The sequence below is a fragment of the Lemur catta genome, chromosome 11, assembly GCF_020740605.2.
Source record: "Lemur catta isolate mLemCat1 chromosome 11, mLemCat1.pri, whole genome shotgun sequence".
Taxonomy (NCBI): Eukaryota; Metazoa; Chordata; class Mammalia; order Primates; family Lemuridae; genus Lemur; species Lemur catta.
In genome coordinates this window covers 11,048,625-11,068,032 of record NC_059138.1, presented here as the reverse complement: position 1 = coordinate 11,068,032, position 19,408 = coordinate 11,048,625, and the positions used below count along the sequence as shown (strand labels likewise).

Below are 19,408 nucleotides of genomic sequence, written 5' to 3'. Positions count from 1 at the left end.
TAAAAGAATGGAAGACAGAGTAATTGGGATGCTACGTGACTACCTTGGATAAATTGTATTTTTCTTTTTTCATTTTTTCTGTCTCTACTAACCTAGCAAACCTCTAGGAGAAGATGACTGTGTTTTTTAAAACACTTCGAAATCACTGGAAGAAGACTACAGCTGGGCTCTGCCTGCTGACATGGGGAGGCCATTGGCTCTATGAAAAACACTGGTAACTATCTGACAGCCCTACCCCACCTTCACCCCAATAACAAAATGGCCCAAAAGGGCCTGCAGTTAAAACCCTCGGTTATGCTTATCTTTATAAAACATGTGGTATAAAAGAATAAATAGTATTCCAACCAAAAACAAAGACAAGAGCTTCTTGTTATAACCAGAGCTGTGTAATTGGAACTACATGTATACTCCTACTCCAGTGGATGTAGATTATAGTAGTAAGATCAGAAAGGAGGCTATTTTTATTCATTTTATTTACAGTTGAAGAAATTAAGCCCCATCCTAAAGAGAGAAAAGTCCCCTCCCGAGTTAGTAGTAGACTGGGACTGGAACTCATGTGTCTCCCGGGGATTTTATTCCTTCAGTTTCTCCCTATGGCCTGTCATCACTCCCATAACTGGACCTTACTGAATCTGCTTCCTCCATCCTCTGTGACTAGCCTCACCTATCCCATTAGCCTACATTAATTTAAATGAGAAGAAGACTTTCACACCTTTTGTTTGAATACGGAATTCTAGGGAGTCAAGGGTTTTATTAGCCTTCAGGCATGGAGGGAGAAGAAGAAAGTGCCAGAACTCCTATTCTGGTTTAATATAGTAATAAGATTTAAATAAGCAGAAGTTTTTAATAAAATTATACAGATTATAAAGACAGCCAATCAAATTGCAGTCTTTTGGAGATTCAGGCATACATCTTAAATAAGTAGGAACACTCAAATTCAGGTGTCTTAAATGACTGCTTTGTTAAACAGTAAACAGAACAGTTATGCTTTGTATTGGAAGTCTCCACATTGCAAAGGAAATTCATACTGATGTTTCATGAGCCTTGTTAATTCACCACTGTCAGAAATAACTTTATGATGCAACTTGGTGTCTGCTTTTTTTTGCAGCTGTAGAGAAGTTGGAACCTATTCTCCTTTTCTAAGTATTCTCAAGGCCAAGTACTCAAATTCCATTAGCTAGCATCTAAAGAACAGACATAAGAAGCTTAAAGTTTGTCATAAAAGAAAAGGGTAGAGGAGATATTTTTAAAAATGGAGCATGTAATGTTTGGTTTCTCCTTTCTGTAACTACATTTCAGTTCTCAAGGAAATGTTCCTGTCCCTCCTTTGTGGGAGCGTTCAGTTTAGGCCATGGCTAGCTCAGTTGGGGAAACCTCTCACTTCCTGAGAATTACTACTGTTTCTCTGACTAGGTGAAAATCTCAGGAACTGACTGTGGCCCCTGTGCAGGATGTCTTTTTTTTTTTTTTTTTTTGAGACAGAGTGTCACTCTGTTGCCTGGGCTAGAGTGCCGTGGCATCAGCCTAGCTCACAGCAACCTCAAACTCCTGGGCTCAAGCAATCCTCCTGCCTCAGCCTCCCAAGTCGCTGGGACTACAGGCATGCGCCACCATGCCCAGCTCATTTTTTTCTATATATATTTTTAGCTGTCCATATGATTTCTTTCTATTTTTTTTTAGTAGAGATGGGATCTCGCTCTTGCTCAGGCTGGTCTCGAACTCCTGAGCTCAAACGATCCACCCGCCTCGGCCTCCCAGAGTGCTAGGATTACAGGCGTGAGCCACGGCGCCCAGCCAGTGTCATTCAATTTTGTTGAACTTAGTAATAATAATAGCTAACACTTAGTCAGTGATTGCCGTGTGCCAGGCACAATTCTAAGCACTTTACATTTATTAACTCATTTTATCTTCCTAATACTCTATGAGATAGTTATTAATCTCATATTTATATGAGGTTGATAGCTCTATATAGACAAAGGAACTAAGGTACAGCAAGTTTAAGTAATTTTCCCAAGGTCACACAGCTAGTAAGTGTCAGAGTCACAATTTAAAACCAGACAGTCCTGATCCTAACCTCTCAAAGTGACTACTGTGTCTTCAGTACCATGAGCGATATGAAGAACTGTGAGCTGAGGTTGTTTTATACCACAATACCCATGTGTCGTAAGAGAGATTGTTAGTGCTTCAAAGTCTGGGCTTCTGAGTTAGGTCTGGAGTTAAGTGTTGCCTTTGCCACTTTCCAGATGTGTGACTTTGCAAGTTATTTAAGCTTGCTAAACTTCACTTTCGTTCACCTGTGCAATATGTCCCAACGTTATTGTGACTCTTAAATGGGATCATCACAGCTCCTGGCACATATTAAAAGCCTCTCTTTTTATTATAGATGTAGAAGGCAGTATGTGCTATGTCCTGTTTGAGGGATACAAAGTAAATATTAGGGGTGCCTAAGGAAAAAGGATTAATTTTTAAAAGCTTTTTATTATGCAAATTTTAAGCATATAAAAATTAGAATAGTGTAATAAATCTCCATGTACTGTTTCCCAGCTACAGCACATATCAACATTTCACTAATTTCATTTCATATCCTCAACTTTTTTTTTTTTCTGGAGTATTTTAAAGCAAATCCCAGATTTTATATCATTTTGCCTATAAATACGTCAGTACTTTACTCCAATAGGTAAGGACCTAAAAATAAATCACGGTGCCATTATCATGAACCTGAAAAAATTAAATAATTCTGTTATGCCAGCTAATAGTCCTATATTTTTCTTAGTATCTCCAAATTGTTTTACAGTTAGTTTTGTTCAAATCAATATCAAAACAAGGGTCTGTCTCTTAAACTTTAACTCTCCTCCTTTTGACAGTATTTATTTGTTTTAGAAACCGGGTGTACATTTGCCCTGTAGAGTTTCTCATACCCTAGATTTGGCAGATGGGTTCCGTATAGTGTTTAGTGCTGTGCAGAGCCATCCTGGAGCCAGAGCCAAAAAGAAAAATCAGTAACTCTGATTCTGACTTTATTTAAAACTGTGATATTGTATTCATTATAGGTTTTTGCATTCATTTTGATTTTGTAAAATATCGTATTAAAATATTTGTCTCTATTACTGTGTTTTTTGGCATGCTCTTAAATTTTGCATTTGAGGCAAGCGCCTCACTTGCTTCATTCTAGCCCCAGCCATGAGTTGTTTAATTTGTTCCTCTGTCTCCTGTGTCTCATCAACTGGTGATTGGATCCAGAGCTTTGCTGTTGGCAGTGTGGGCTGTGGTCCAGCAGCATAGCTATTACCTGGGAGCTTGTTAGAAATGCAGAATCTCAGGCCCCAACCTGAGCCCTCTGAGTTATAGTCTGCATTTTAACTGCTCCCCAGGTGATTTGTATGCACGTGAAAGTTTGAGAAGCACTGACCTGGGGGCATAATTAGATTCTGGTGTAATTTATTTGGCAAGGATGCTTATAGGTGTGTGGTGGATTTCTTACTCTTTCAGGAGCTGTTAATTAATACATAGTATCCAGGTGTCCTCTTTTTGGTGATATCAAGGTTGATCAGTAGATTCAGATGTGATCAGCCTGACCCATCCATGAGAAAGTTAAGAAGGATCGCTTCTGAGAGTTTACTAGAGCCAAATGGTTAAGGGGGGCAGAGCGGGGGCTCTGGAGCCCAACTATATGGATTTGAATCTTGACTTTACACTGCTTTGTGACCCTGGATAGTTACTTAACTGCTCATGCTTCAGTTCTTTGTTGTAAACTGGGGAGAACAGTAGTACTCATCTCATTGGGTTCTTATGCAGATTCTTTAGAACAATGCCTGGCACAAAGAAAGTTCTGAATCAGAAATAGTACTCTTTTCTTTTGGCTTTTCCCTCCCCATCAGAGAAAGCATCATAGCAAATTTGTCAATTGAGTTGGGCCCAGGAGAGTGAATGGGACAGTGTTCTGATATTAATTACTTATTCATAGGCAGAAAATGGAAATGCACCGTGTGTTTTGGAGATTGGCAAAGAATTTGACTTGACTATAGAATTGCGTGTTTTCAGTAGGATGGGAGAAAAGCCAGATATGGAAGGCTTTGAATATAGGAAATCTGTAGTGTTTGGGGAATTGTGAAAAATTTTAACAGGAGGAAAATCTCATGAACAAAGTGGCACTCAAGAAGTTTTAATCCAGCATCCCTGTGCAGGATACATTTGAGGGAGAAAAATTTGAAGGCCAAGAGGGGATTTCAGTAGTTTACATAAAAGGTAATGAAGGCCTGAACCAGAGTGATGGCATTAGGAATGGAAAAATGAGTGGGTAGATATGAGATTGTGACAATGTGAATAATACATGAGCATGGACGTCAAAGGCAGGGGAGTGTCTGCTTGGTTTGGGTTTTGCTATTTCTTAGCTGTGTGGCTTTTATCAAGTTACTTAACCAGCTTAACCTCTAAGCCTCAGTTTGCTTATCAGCATAACAGGGATGATTATATCTGTTTGGCAGGTTAGTTGGAAGGTTTATATGTGGTGGCTGATGTGTGCCTGGTACTGTGCCCTGCTGATAGCCCTTGATAAAGACTGCTCATTATTATTACTAGTGATTGACTGGATGTTTGGTTGAAGGAGAGGAAGGTAGAAGAAATTATTTTTTGGCTTCAAGACTAGGATCACTGGTGATACAGAAATAGGAAAGTCAGTAGGGAGAATTGGTTTAAGGAGGAGGTATTACATTCCGTTTTACATTTGTTGAGTTTGAGACCCTGACAGGATATCCGGGGGGAAATGGGTTAGATGCCAAGGGTGAATTATGCATGAGCCACACTTGACTAGATTCATAGATTTCCTTTTGGTACAGATTATGGTTTCAGTAATGTCTGTGCTTTGTTTTTCAGCATCTCTGGGGTTTCTGACAAAGGAGATGTTTTACTTTGACATCAGTTCAGATTAGCCTCTGACTTTGCATCATTGGTCTGGGCCCAGCTGCTTCATCAGCCATGGAATGTAGGGAGGTTGTTTCCCCCTCATGGAAACATTTCTTCATTTCAGATTTTGTTGAAATTTTAAGAAAGCAGTTTGTTTTGCTTTTTAGCCATTTCAGAGTTCATCTTTTTCTCTGTGTGCACAGGCTGATGTTGAAATTGGGGTATTAATGGGTGCTATTTAAAGAAGCTCATTTATGGGCAATTAAATAACATGCCTGTCAGCCCAGATTTGATAGGGAATAGAGGAACTTTTTTTTTTAAGAGTACAATGAAGTTTAATTATATTCCCTTTTCTTTCAACTCTTTTGTTAGATTATCTAGAAAAACGATTTCTTTTTTAAAAAAAATCTATATTATTTATTTTACTTCCTCCCATATATCTGTGGGGGTGCTGAGATGGAAAAGCAGGAGATATATTTAAGTTGTATTTTGTTTTGTTGATTTCACATAATTTTTAGGGATTTTTATTTTCAGTGGTTTTAGCTGTTTCAGGCACTGCAGAGAGAATAACCACAGCTGATGCTAAAACTAGCTCCTCTCTAGGTAGTAACTGACATCCCAAATATTTCATGTTGCAGAACAGCAAAAATACTGACAATGGTAGTTACTAATTTATGCATTTATAGGTCAGAAGTTGTCCAGCTCTGTCATGTATCCTAAAGCCCAAAGTAAATACTATTTCATGCACATTATTTATAGAGAACAATTGTTGGGCTATAGGGAGATAGGAAAGGACTCTTTCAATCCTATGCCTTCTTCTTGAATAGCTGTCTGTCATAATCTCTATGAAGTCTATTTTCTGTCTTCTCTTTTTTCTGTATAAATAGATTTGAGTATCTTATATATAATTGAGACTCAATATTTGTTTATAATTGTGTATGCAAATGTATAATGACTGATGGAACAGAAAGAATTAATGTTTTGGCTGCCTAATAAAATTATGTTACACAGTATATAGAAGAATGGTATCTGGCATAGAGTGTTTAATTTGGAGTGTTTGATGGAAATGAATGGATGGAAAAAAGAGCAGACAAATCAAAGAAATGAATGGACCATGAAAGAATATCAGTACTTTGAGAATTAGTTAGGGGTAGAAATCATTGGAAAAAGTGGCTGGTGGTAGAAGCTCAAAGAAAGATGCCCATTAGTGGCAGCCAGAGCATTGCCTAATGGTAGGATAGTCTGGACTGCAGCATAAACATAGCAGCCAGAGACAGAACTTTTCTTCTAGTGTTGACAGAACTCAGCTGACTGTCTTGGGCTCTTGTGAATGGCAGGATAGGGACAGAAATTGGTATCTTGTGGAAACCTGATGCTAGAATAAGAGAGTGAAAATAGAATGTCCAAAGAGGAGAAAAAACAAACTGTGAAGACATAGGCGTCTTCCACTTCCATTTCTCTTGGTCAATAGAATGAGGGGATAAACTGCAGAACCTTCCCTGTAGTTAATGAAAAGTTCTGCAGAGCTGGCCAAAATGATCAGCTTAGTTATGTGAAAGGCCGCCCCCCAGGGAATGCCATTTCTCTTTAAGTAATTTCCTATCCTGAATTAGAGGGGGAACAAATTGTGTGGAGAAAACTAGAGAAATTAGAAGGTACTTGAAATATTCATAAGTAGTAGCTTGTTCCACTTAAGTGCACTTAAGTGTAGACTAAAGTGGCTGGGATCTAATGAGATTGGAAGATGTAGTTTTTGGATGTCTATACTGTATTTCAGAGGGTGAGAAGGAATAGGCACTAACTAGAGCTTCACTGCAGCCTTTAGCTGTTGTTATAGGTGAGGCCTTCTACTCGAGGGCAGAGGTCGAGTCTTTGGCTAATGAGTGTCCTTGAATTAATGAATAAAGAGTGGGGTTAGGTTTAGTTGGGCTTTTTCCTAAGCTCACTTGCAGGAAAGAAAAAAATATAGTAATCACTGTAGTGATAAGACATGAATTGAGGTGACTGTAAGTGTGGCATTTGCCTGTATGTATGATGAAATGGTGGACAGTGCTTTATTGATTGCATTTTTTGTTTTTTTCCCATTTGGGAATGTCTGTAGAGAACTGAAGAGAAGCAGAGTATTTAGGGAAAAAAATGCCATGTTGAGAATCAGGAGACTTAAGTTCTAGTGCTAAGCCTTTTAGTAACTTTTTTTTTTTTTTTTGAGACAGAGTCTCGCTCTGTTGCTCGGGCTAGATTGAGTGCCGTGGCGTCAGCCTAGCTCACAGCAACCTCAAACTCCTGGGCTTAAGCGATCCTCCTGCCTCAGCCTCCCGAGTAGCTGGGACTACAGGCATGCGCCACCATGCCCGGCTAATTTTTTCTATATATATTTTTAGCTGTCCATATAATTTCTTTCTATTTTTAGTAGAGACGGGGTCTCACTCTTGCTCAGGCTGGTCTCGAACTCCTGAGGTCCAGCGATCCGCCCGCCTTGGCCTCCCAGAGTGCTAGGATTACAGGCGTGAGCCACCGTGCCCGGCCTTTTAGTAACTTCTTACAGTGGGCAAATCCCCAAGCTGTAAGTTTTCATAGACTAGATCAATTAGTTATTTTCTAGATGCTCAAAGGAGGTGAGAGTACCCTGCTTAAGTGAACGTATCAGAATCACTTGGAGCTTAGAGATCTAAGATTGGAACTACAGATGGTGTGTGTGTGTGTGTGTGTGTGTGTGTGTGTGTGTGTGTGTGCGCGCGCGCGCGCGCGCCCAAATGAGAATCACTGCTGTAGTGGACTTTGATACTAATGGGATATTGTCATATCATTTGGTTGATTGGGATCAGGGTTTGTGGAGGGAAGGTTGAAAAGCTTTGGACTAGATAATTTCTGAGGACTCTTACAAACTTAGAAATTTAGATTTCCAAGAAATGGAACTTGGGCTTGCATGCCTTTGACAAAGGCATTTTATTTGCCTGGCTGTTATAGGGCTTTTAAACTTTGACAAAGAAATAAACAAAGATAGTAAAAATAGGGATTGTGGACTTGAAAGTTGCTGTAAATATTCAAGAACACATGGTTAAACAGTGGGCAAATTCATATCCCTGGAGTGAATCACAATCTTTTGTATTAAATGGATAAAACATATTTTGGCAAAAGTCTGCTGGGAGGATTGACTTTGTTGAGACATTTGTGCTGGTCCATTTCTCATTCCTCAGAGTAGGTATTAATATTTTATCAATTTCAATGCTGGTCTATTCATTCCTGCTAACTATGAACTTGACTGACTTCCTTCTTAACTCCCTCCCATTTTAGCAAATACATTCTTGGGAAAATGCTTTTGGCTTGCTTAATATTATTAAAAATGTTAATCCTTGCATTGTTAAGTACACCACCAACTAAAGAAATTCATTCAGAGGAGCCATTTGACCTCAAAATTCCTGAATGCAAGTTTGGTATATTTTTTAGTAATCTAGAAGGAGGTAGTGCCATACACTTGTCCTTTCCATTTGATGGTAGAATTTGTTAACTCTGTTTTTCTCTTGCTAAACTTTTCACCCTCAACAACATGAATGATGGAGTTTTACTGCCAGCAATTGCCTCTGTGGACCTTATTTTGTCTCACCTTCTCTATGCACTCTAAGAGCATTTTTTTTTTTTTTTCTAGTCAGAGTCTTACTCTGTTGCCCAGGCTAGAGTGCCATGGTGTCAGCCTAGCTCACAGCAACCTCAAACTCCTGGGCTTAAGCAATCCTCCTGCCTCAGCCTCCCGAGTAGCTGGGACTACAGGCATGTGCCACCATGCCTGGCTAATTTTTTTCTACATATATAATTTTAGCTGTCCAGATCATTTCTTTCTATTTTTAATAGAGATGGGGTCTCGCTCTTCTCGCTCAGGCTGGTCTTGAACTCCTGAGCTCAAACAATCCACCCACCTCGGCCTCCCAGAGTGCTAGGATTACAGGCGGGAGCCACCACGCCTGGCCTCTAAGAGCATTGAAATGAAGACAGTCCCCACTTAACGTATTGTTATCAATAGAATTTCTTCCTGACCCTTTGTGCTTTCATGACATTAGGGCACTTCTTTATGACGTTGCCCTTGGGAGAGGTAAGAAGACAGAAGTGTCTTCAGGAGCAGGTATCACGTTGGGGAAGGCTTAAGAACAAGAAGAGATAACATCTTTTGGTTAAATGGAAAGACCAAAAGGCCCTGAAATCCTTTTAAAAATCGTTAACACTTTCATTGTTTCCTTGGTGTTCCAACCTGTCACACTATCTTCTCTCCAAACGATATTCTTTAGGCCTCTGTGATCAGAGGTGGAAAGATCAGGCATTCTTCCTTAGCAGGATGCATTTCCTCCTGCTTGGTCAGATGTCTTTCTCCTTGGCAGAGATGGTCACTATTTTTCTCTATAATACAGAGGCTCACTGCAGCTGCAGCAGCCATCGTCTGTTTATGTGCGGAATTGGGTGTATGGGGAGGGGGTTGCGATGTACAGTTTGGAAAAGCTCTCCCCCTCTGCACGCACTTCTCTAAGATTTGTTTCTGTCTTTGCTTCATTTTCAACTGCATCCTGGCTGCTCCATGGGCAAGCAGTGGGCATAGCCACTGGCAATGTAATGATTAATTGTTCTAGGAAGTTTGGATAAGTTGAAGTGGTTGTTATAAACATCTAAACTTGAAGTCTATTTTGTGTAAAGCAAAAACTGTATTTGCATGCACCAAGGGAAAAGCTAGTGGTGGAAATTGCTGTATAATTTGCCTCTAGACTGTAGTGGGAAATACTCTTTTTGGGAAATAGGATGGATCAATGTGCTTTTTCTTGCCATGTAAAGTTGTTATTGGAATAACAACTTATCTTATTTTGCAGTCCTAAAGTAATAAATAAAACATTTATGGCTTAGAATAAATTGAGAGCATCTCGTTACCTATAGTAACAGGCGTGTTCTTATTCTTTTAAAGCCTCAGGCAGAGTGACATCAGCAGATTTCTTTCATTTTCTAATCCAGAGGCTTTTAATTTCCTTCTGTCAAAAAACTCGCATTTTAGTACTGAACAGATCTGCAGGGACCCTTTTTGATATGACTACATTTTGTAGCACCTCTTTTAAATCGTATTAATGTTAGTTCTCAGGAGACAGCATGGTGCAGTGGAAAGAACATGGGCTTAGAATTTATATACTATATTTTTTGTTTGTTTGTTTAGAAACGGCGTCTTCTGTTCACATGCAAATTCTTGACCCATTAGTAATCTAGAATTTTATGATAAGCAGACTCAGCTCATCTACTGGGACAGTTCTTGTGGTGCTTCCTGGTGTGCCAACAGGAACTCCTTATTTAGTCTTTTTAGAGGGCACTAGTTCCATTATACTCTACAGACACACACCGTGGGAGCTTCTTGATCTGATAAAGTTTTCATCCTACACTACACCATAATGACACTTACGCTTGCCCTTTGGTGGTAATCACAGTGAAGAACCATCCCAGCTGATCTGTTGTTTCAAGAATACCAAATACTCACACAAGGAATAACCTTCAGCTTTTCCTACAGGGCAAAGTCTCCCTGTCTAAGCACAGTGAGTCAATCTCTCCTGTTCAAACATTTGCCACTTATTTATTAAACAAGTATTTATCAAATACCCTCTATCTACAAGAGTCAGTGCTGTGGGCTGTGGATGGGAAAATGGTGAATTATCCATGACTTCAAGAAGTTTATAGTAGGATGGAAGATAAGAGAAGCAATTTTGCGTGTGGTGGGGTAAGGGCGTGGGTTGTATTGATTTGGCCTTTTTTTTGAAGAGAGGGATAAAATGACCAAATCCTTGGAGGTATACAGTTTATTGTGTCTTTTAGGAACAGAAAAACTTACAGTTTGCCAGAGTAGATGCAGCGCCAAGGGGAAAGGTGGGAGTTAAGGACAACTTTTTCTTCAGTTATCCACCAGATTTTTCCCTTGACTTTTAAATTAAGTGCCGTGTCAATTTACTTGAGACTCATTTGGTGTTCTCTGTCAACTGTCCCCATGCTCAGGGTATCTGTTCCTGCTTCTTCTGTCTCTCACCTAACTCGTATAGGTAATCTTATCCACTCTCATTCCTTCTATTACATATGGCTGAGATCGCTGTCTGGAACTCCAGATCTTTATTTCTAGCTGTCCCCTAGATGCCTCTACCTGGACTCACCACTATCTCAGGTCCACAGATCCAGTACTAACCTCAGTTTTCTCCTGCTTACACCTGTACCTTTTACCTCATTCCATCTCTGTTCACCAGATTGCTTAATGCAGAATATGGGCACTGTCTTTGACCCCTCCCTTTCCTTTCATCCCCATGAACCATCCCTCAGGTTTGCCTCCTGAATATCTGCTGAATCTGTCCTCTTCTCTCTGTCCCCCTGCCACAACCCTAGTTCCGGTCGTCATCACTGGCCTGCGGTACTGAGGGAGCCTCCCTGGTTTCGCTAGGATCAGCCTTACCTCTGACCAGTGTGCCTTCGTGATATAAGCAGAACGATCCCTCTAAAGTACAAATCTGGTCACATCAGTTCTCTTCTTAAAACCCTTTAATGGCTCCTTATTGCCCTTAGGATAAGATCCAGAAACATATGAAAAAATGCTCAACATCTCTAATCATCAGGGAAATGCAAATCAAAACCACAATGAGATATCACTTAACTCCAATGAGAATGGCTTTTATCAAAAAGTCCCAAAACAATAAATGTTGGCGTGGATGCGGAGAGATAGCAACTCTCATACACTGCTGGTGGAAACTAGCACAACCTCTATAGAAAGTAATACAGAGATAGATGCCTCAAAGAGCTAAAAGTGGAACTACCATTTGATCCTGCAGTCCCACTACTGGGCATCTACCCAAAGGAAAAAAAGACATTCTATAATAAAGACATCTGCACTCAAATGTTCATAGCAGTACAATTCACAATTGCAAAGATGTGGAAACAACCCAAGTGCCCATCAATACATGAGTGGATTAATAAAATGTAAATGTATACCATGGAGTACTACCCAGCCACAAAAAACAAACAGTGGTGATCTAGCACCTCTTATATTACCCTGAATGGAGCTGGAGCCCATTTTACTAAGTGAAGTATCACAAGAATGGAAAAACAAGCACCATATGTACTCACCATCAAATTGGTACTAATTGATCAACACTTATGTGCACATATGGAAGTAACATTCACTGGGGATCAAGCAGGTGGGAGGGGCGAGGAGGGGATGGGTAAATCCACACCTAATGGGTACAGTACACACGGTTGGGGAGGGCACACTTGTAGCTCTGACTCGGGCGGTGCAAATGCAATAGATGTAACCCAAATGTTTGTACCCCTGTAAGAATTTTGAAAAAAAAAACAAAAAAACCAAATTCCTTGAATAGCTTAAAAGGCCCTGGGTGACCTGGCCTTTACATGACTCCTTGCACTTCCTCCCTCCTCTCTTGCTGCTTCCTCAGCTGTCCTGAACTACTTTCTCACTTTCCAAAATTCATCATGTTCTAGCACCTGCAGGCTTCAACATGCTGTTTCCTTTGCCTAGATTCTACTCCCTATCTTTGCTGGCTACTTTTAATGTCTTCCCTAGATCTTAGCTTCAATGTCACATCCTGTAAAAAGCCTTCTCTAATTCCATCAAAACTAAGTTAGATGCCCCCATTATGTGCCCCTTTTATGGGGTACATAAAAGTCAAATTGCATCATGATTGCTAAATTGTCTTCCTTCCCTTCTAAACTGTAAACTTCATGAGGACAGGGAATGTTGGGTGTACTCACCAGCATGTCCCAGACACCTGCTACAGTGCTTGGCACATTATTTATCAAGAAATACATCTTTTCCTGTACCACCAATATTTACCAGGAGCTGTTTTCTTTGCTATTTGATCCTAAGCTTCTTCAGGGCGGGACCAAATCCTTTTCATTCTGCCCTTTGTGGTAAATGAGTTTGTTTCAACAACTACTTTTAGGAGCCTTATCCTATCTGAACTTTTTAAAAACATTATATGAATGTAAATTGTAAAAGTTATATTAGATGAGATTAGGAAGCAATATGATTAATAAATGTGCTATAAAGTATACAACCAAATGAGTATTTGCCCATTCAGTATTGCCTGAAGTTAAGAAGAAAAGGCATTAAAGCATTTGTTTAGAGTCAGGTGGGCATGGGTCTGAATTCCAGCTCTATCATTTAGTAACCCTGTGCTCTTGGGCAAGTCACTTTCCTTTCTGAGCCCTGGCTTCCTCATTTGTAATGTGAGAATATTTTATATTGCGGACTGCTTGCCTTGCAAAGTTGTCACAAAGATTAAAGGTTTATGAACATGACTGCCATGGTACCTGACACATGGTAGTCACCCTATGAATTTTAAGTTATATTCTCTTCCAACAATGCTGCCATTACTGAAACATTTTTGGAATTTCTTTGTTGAAATAGTTTTCAGATCTTGCTATAGATCATCAGACTATCTCAATGGAAGAAATCTGTTTTTTTTTTTGAGGATGTGTTTGATTTTTGGTAACAGCCTGGTTCAGAGAATTAAGATCAAGATGGTTAATACCATTTTTGATATTAAATAAACTTAAGTACAATGATAATGAGATTTTATTTCGTATTCTGGCTTTCTCACAGGTGTCGTTGACAGCATATTTCATTTGGCTTATTAAATTCAGGGAATTAACTATCACAAGATCTTTTGATTTTGAATAGCACTCTAATAAATCAAGCAGAATTAATTAGCTCAAGAAAGCTGAGATCTTTAATAATATACTTAATCATAAGTTAACAATCAAAATTTTACTTCTAGCAGCAAAGAATTTAGAAAAAAAATGATCCAAGGTGCTTCCCCATATTCTTGTACATATTTGGGGCTGTTCTCTTTTCAGCTATGTCCGTGGACATCAGTGTGGCTGAAAATGTGATAAGAGTGATGTTCTCTCCTAATGTCCCAGAGGAGCCTGTTGCCTTCAGAGGTCTGTCCTTTGTTGTGGGGGAGGAGCCTGGGACGAAAATTGGAGGAAATGGACAGGGATGTAGAGACAGGTTTGCAGCTTTTATAGAGGGCTTGTGCAGAAAAATCCACAGGGTGACTTTGTAGAAGAGATTGGAAGCACAAGGGATTCAGTCTACTAGCAGCAGTCTCCAACCCAACCTTTTTGGCATGAGGGACCCGTTTTGTGGAAGACAATTTTTCCGAAGGAGGGGGAGGCAGAGCTCAGGCAGGGGTACAAGAGATGGGGAGCAGCTGTAAATACAGATGAAGCTTCGATTGCTCACCTGCTGTGTGGCTGGTTCCTAACAGGCCATGGACTGGTACCAGCCTAGGGGTTGGGAACCATAGTACTAGAGGAAAGCATTAAAGGTAGTGCCTGGAATAGCACAGTTAGGAGAGGCTGGAAACTGTATTCCATTTGTGCAATAACAAAGATCCTCAGGAGACAGATCCCTTGTCAAGTCTAGCCCACAAGGTGGCCTTTATAGCCAGGCCCAGTCCCCATTTGCTTGAGTGACTCAGCTCCCCTACTGCCCAGGTGGAAAAATAAACAAAAAAATCCCTCAAATTTTGTATAGATTTTATTTTTTGTTCCACCTTAAATGTCAAAATCAGATTTGAATTACTGCAAAATGCAAAATTCAAGGTCTTCAATGTTATAAAAAATGTCTAGAAAGAGAATATAGGTAAAATAACCCTTTTTTCTTTTTAATTTTTTTCCTATAAATTGATTATCATTCATCTATTCTGGATATTAATTTTCTTAACTGTCATTAACCAGGTTGAAGTTATTATCTTAGCAATGCCAGCAATGTGCATTAGCACAAACTCTTAGATGAAGATTCTGGAGTCCTTTAGGCAGCTGGAGCCATTTAAAATGCATTTATGGTATAAACACATTTTAGAGATCTTTATGTTCAATAGATTCTGATAGAATGCTTTTGTTTTTGGAAGCCAAAATTTTGCCTCATGACAAAATTCTTCATTTATGATATAATTGAGTGTCTGACAATGATATATAAAATAAGCGATTTGGATAAAACAGCAGAAGCAACTAAACATGAAATTTACTTCTGGCAAATGATCTGAGTATTTCCAATGAAGAAGAAAAATGCAGGATGTGTATATTAGTTTCCTATTGTTGCCTTAACAAATGACCACAAACTTAGTGGTTCAACACACCACAAATTTGTGATGTCAGATGTTATGCTCTGTGGATTAGGAGTCCAACATAGGTCTCACTGGGCTAAGACAAAGTGTTAATAAGGACTACATTCCTCCTAGGCCCTAGGGGAGCAGCCAATGTCTTTGCCTTTCCAGTTCCTAGAGGCTACCACATTCCTTGACTCAGGGTCTTCTTCCATCTTCAAAGCCAACAAGGTTCCATTTTTCTGACCATTCTTCCATGGTCATATCTGCCTCTTATCATAACTGGGAAAGTTTCCCTGATTTAAAGACCCTTGTGGTTAGAATGGGCCCACCAGATAATCCAGGATAATCTCCCCATCTCAAGGTCCTCCCTAAATTTAATCACATCTATAAAAGCCCTTTTGCCGTGTAAAGTAACATATCCTCAAGTTCTGGGGATTAGGATGTGGTCATTTTGCAGGGAAGGGGTATTACTCTGCCTACCATAATATAGAAATACTTAACACAAAATTTCATTTAGAGAACATATTTTTCAAATGTGCCTATGATTTGTTATCAGATCTTTAAGAAACTTTCACTTGGGTGTTTATAGGGGAGAGGTGCATATATTAAAAAATAAACAAAACCTCAAATGTTATATGGATCTTAATCTGCCATTAAAGCTAATATTTGTTCCCTTTTGTTTACTTTGGTAGTGATAACCTGCTAAGGAGAGCGGCCTGTCAAGAAGCTCAGGTAATACCATTTAATGTAATAAAATTAAAACCTACCTTATCTCTATTGCGCAGGAAACTTAAGCTATTCCAGGAGGCTTGCATGGTGTCTTGCATCAGTGCAGTTTGGCTGTTTTTTCCCCCACTATCAAGGGATGAATCAGGCTTAGGGCCAACTCTGAGTAGAACTCGAGGAAGTTAACCATCTGGTGAAGAGCAATTCTAACACCCACCACTTTAGACTTGTTTGCTTCTGGATCAGTCCCAAGAACACATGATTGGTTGAAGCTTTGGGAATTTGTTTGTATCTGCAGTTGTTCTTCAAAATCTGGCTAAATCCTGAACATCCCTGATCCGAATAACCCCCAAGCATATCAGTTCAGAACAGGTGTTACCTCTAAAAGTCGAGTCTTCTTAAAATTGTTGATTCATATCAAAGTACAACTGACCATATTATGTGTACTGTTTTCCCAATTCCATGAGATTACTTAAATTACTTAAAGATTCATTTATCTGGTTGTATTAATTATAGCTGAATTGTAAATCCTTTCAAATTTAAGACCACATTTTTGCTCCCTCCCCCCCAATTTGTACATTATACCTTGCAGATGAAATTTCGTGACTGGGTTGCCTTTTTGCTATATGTCATTTGAGCATATGATGCCAGAAATTCCAAAAAAGAAACATTAAAGTCAAAAATGGCAAAGGTATGAAGCATTTTAGTAAGAGAAGTGGGTGGCAAACCATATGTTTGTTTCTGAAATGTTTTTGTGGATGACAGTGACATAGATACTATTAATAAATTCCTGTCTTTAGTGATTGTTGTCTAGCTGTTCTGAATCTGTGTTTTAAGAATTTGATCACTTTTTTGTTTAAATGTATTACCTCATATGGCTCTAATTTGTTTTAGAAACCAATTCAAATAAACTTCAGTATTGAATTCAAGGTCATCCGCACCCCAAGCCAACCATTTGCAACTGGAAAACCCTTTTGGGAGGGGAAACGTTTCTTTCTCTCTTTAAGGAGCTGTGGACCTGTGTGATTGTTGAGTCCTCCCTTTCTTAATGAAGTTAAATGCCTCCACCTCTGTTCTGAATTCCATCTCCTCTTTCTTCTTCAGGGACCATGTTCCATCAGTTATGTTCTCCCTCTTGTGTATTTACTTCTTTCTACTGTTCTAATTCTCCACTTCCCCTGCAGATGTTTAGCTCCTTCCATCTGACAGATGAAAGTGGATTCGTCCCTATAGCCTCCACTAGTCACTTTTCCTGTCTGTGTTCTTCCCTTTGTGGTCTTGAAAGAATATGATTTTTTTTTTTTAATTCTCACATAAACTCAGCTCAATGTAATCTCCCATAAATTCCTTATCCCACCGTGAATCTGAGACTTGAGTTGCAGGTAGGTAAGGATTCTAGAGATTAAGAAACCAGGATAAGGAGGAATAATGTAGTACTATAGGTCTGGAATCTGGTAGGCCAGAGAGCCTGGTTAATGAAATCATTTCTGGCCACATTCTAGAAATAATATAGATAGAAAAAGAACAAGTTACATATTTAGATATTTGGCAGCAAAATCTTAAGGTCTAAGTTAGTAAGAATGAGAACAGAATAGAAATTATAATGTATTTGAAACATTTTTACGAAGAAACTGTCTCTCTGAAGTCTTCAGAAAAAGAAGTATATTTTAAAGCCAGAAATAGACAATGGTGAGAAAATTTCCCTAATAGACTGTCAGGGAGGTGGTAGATGTAGAGTGAGTTATTCAATAAAAATCTTTGCATAATTTTGTTTTTCTCCTATCTTTACTTTGTACTTGTATGTTAGAATTCCACCTTATCCTAGACCTGTTCCCCAACCATCCAAGACTCCAGTTTGTGCTCTTTTTGGTGCTTTCCTACTCCCATGCTTTCTGTTGACCATCTTCTCCAATCCAATAGCTCCCATTCAGGTTCCATTTTGACTCTCACATCCAGTTCTCTGCCTCTTAATTCTACCTCATCCTTTATCTGCTCTTTAGAACTAAAAGATCAGAAGTTTGGGCTTCGAAGTTAGATAGGTATAAATTCCAGGCTTTTAGTTTATCAACTCTGTGACTTTGAGTAACTTAATCTTCCTGATTCATGGCTTTCTAACTGAAAAAATAAGATTATTTCATACCCCCTTCTTTTCTGAGAACTAAGAGTAACGTGTGTAAAAATGGCAAATACTAGGTGCTTAGCAAATACTGGTACATTTCTTTTGCCCTGCCAGTTGCTGCTGTTTAATTATCATACGGGGTTGCAAAGAAGAGAAGGCAAATAGAGTATTAGTTTTATTTCTTATCTGTATAAAGATATGAAAACTAACACAAAGATTCCTCATAAATAAGTTTCAATAATAAGTTGAAGGAAGAAAAGATTGTGCTCTGAAAACTAAAGACAAATAGATTAAACTTCTTTCCTGAGAGACTATGGCCTTACTGGTAATATGTTTATAATAAACCTAGCCATATCTAATAGAGAAAGGTTACCTCTAGTAGATGAAACAGAGTTTTTATTCTAATGCAAAATTGAGCTTATTGTCATTAAATAATGGTACACTTTTGTTGTTTATGGTGTTGTCATTAATGAGAGATCATGAAAGAACATTTTTCTTTCCCAGAGTAGACATCATATCTGCTGCAATTATATTTTTTTGGAATGAAAGAATATCTGTGACATTTACTGAATAAATGGACATTTACTGAAAACTTTGCTTTTTTACTTTTTAGGTGTTTGGCAATCAACTCATTCCTCCCAACGCGCAAGTGAAGAAGGCAACTGTCTTTCTCAATCCTGCAGCTTGTAAAGGGTAGTTCAGTTTGTGACTTGTTATATATTCAGTTTTTCTAAGGGGAAAAAAATGACAGGATATCAGGCAGCTATTTAGATTGTGTGGAATTGGAAGAACTAGGTTCAGTATTCTTCTAGCCAATAAGATTCATTTGTAACGTAGAAATAACAGTTAATGAGAAATAACTATAAAGCTAACTAATACTTAGAAAACTTGTCTAATTGAAGTTTCATAATCATTCCAGAATTAACACAAGCAGAGAAGTGTTACCTGCTTGAAAGGTGGTCCCCTTGGGAAGGACCGCTCTGCTGATGTGGCATAAATCATTAGGCCTTCTCTGTCCGCAGGATGTTCAGAGTTGGCTAAGAGCACTGTGGGCTTGGGAGGTCAGAAATGCTCTTTCCAAGATGGATGAACCTTGAGCTTGTTCTTGGAGGAAGCAGGCAGGAGGAGAACAGTCCTTCTTCTTGACTAAGGAAACGGCCCAAGGGGAAGGGGCCTAGAAACAGGAGTGACCTAGTTATGTCCTTGTTACGGCACAGGACAGTCTGGAACTGGTCTGGCTGGCCTGGAAAGGTCATGGGAAGGAATTAAGGTGTGAAGAGTGGCTGGGACTTGGGTATATAATGATGTGTTCTTGATGGTTCATTGGTAACAAATGTACTACATTGAAAGCCAGGGGATGTGTGTGGGGGTAGGGAGGGGTTTGTGGGAACTCAGTCTCTTAATGGAAAACAAATACCATAGGCAAAAAAATTTTTTTACGCTGTTAGATGCAACTCTCATTTAATTGGAAAGGTGAATACAAAGACCTTGATGGCTTTAGAAGAAACTGTTTGAAGTTTATTTTTTAAAA

The 19,408-nt window shown here is 39.1% G+C and overlaps 1 protein-coding gene across 4 annotated transcripts in view; it reads left to right on the top strand.

Annotated features, from left to right (window-relative positions):
- AGK (acylglycerol kinase) overlaps nt 1-19,408 on the top strand; it is a 69,502-nt gene that overhangs the window by 4,312 nt on the left and 45,782 nt on the right. For all 4 annotated transcript variants that reach the window (XM_045565365.1, XM_045565367.1, XM_045565366.1 and 1 more), the window contains 3 exons: nt 97-214; nt 15,725-15,764; nt 18,491-18,570. In XM_045565365.1, coding sequence (XP_045421321.1) covers nt 114-214; nt 15,725-15,764; nt 18,491-18,570 — 221 coding nt within the window. In that variant the 5' untranslated portion in view covers nt 97-113. The remainder of the gene's footprint in view (nt 1-96; nt 215-15,724; nt 15,765-18,490; nt 18,571-19,408) is intronic.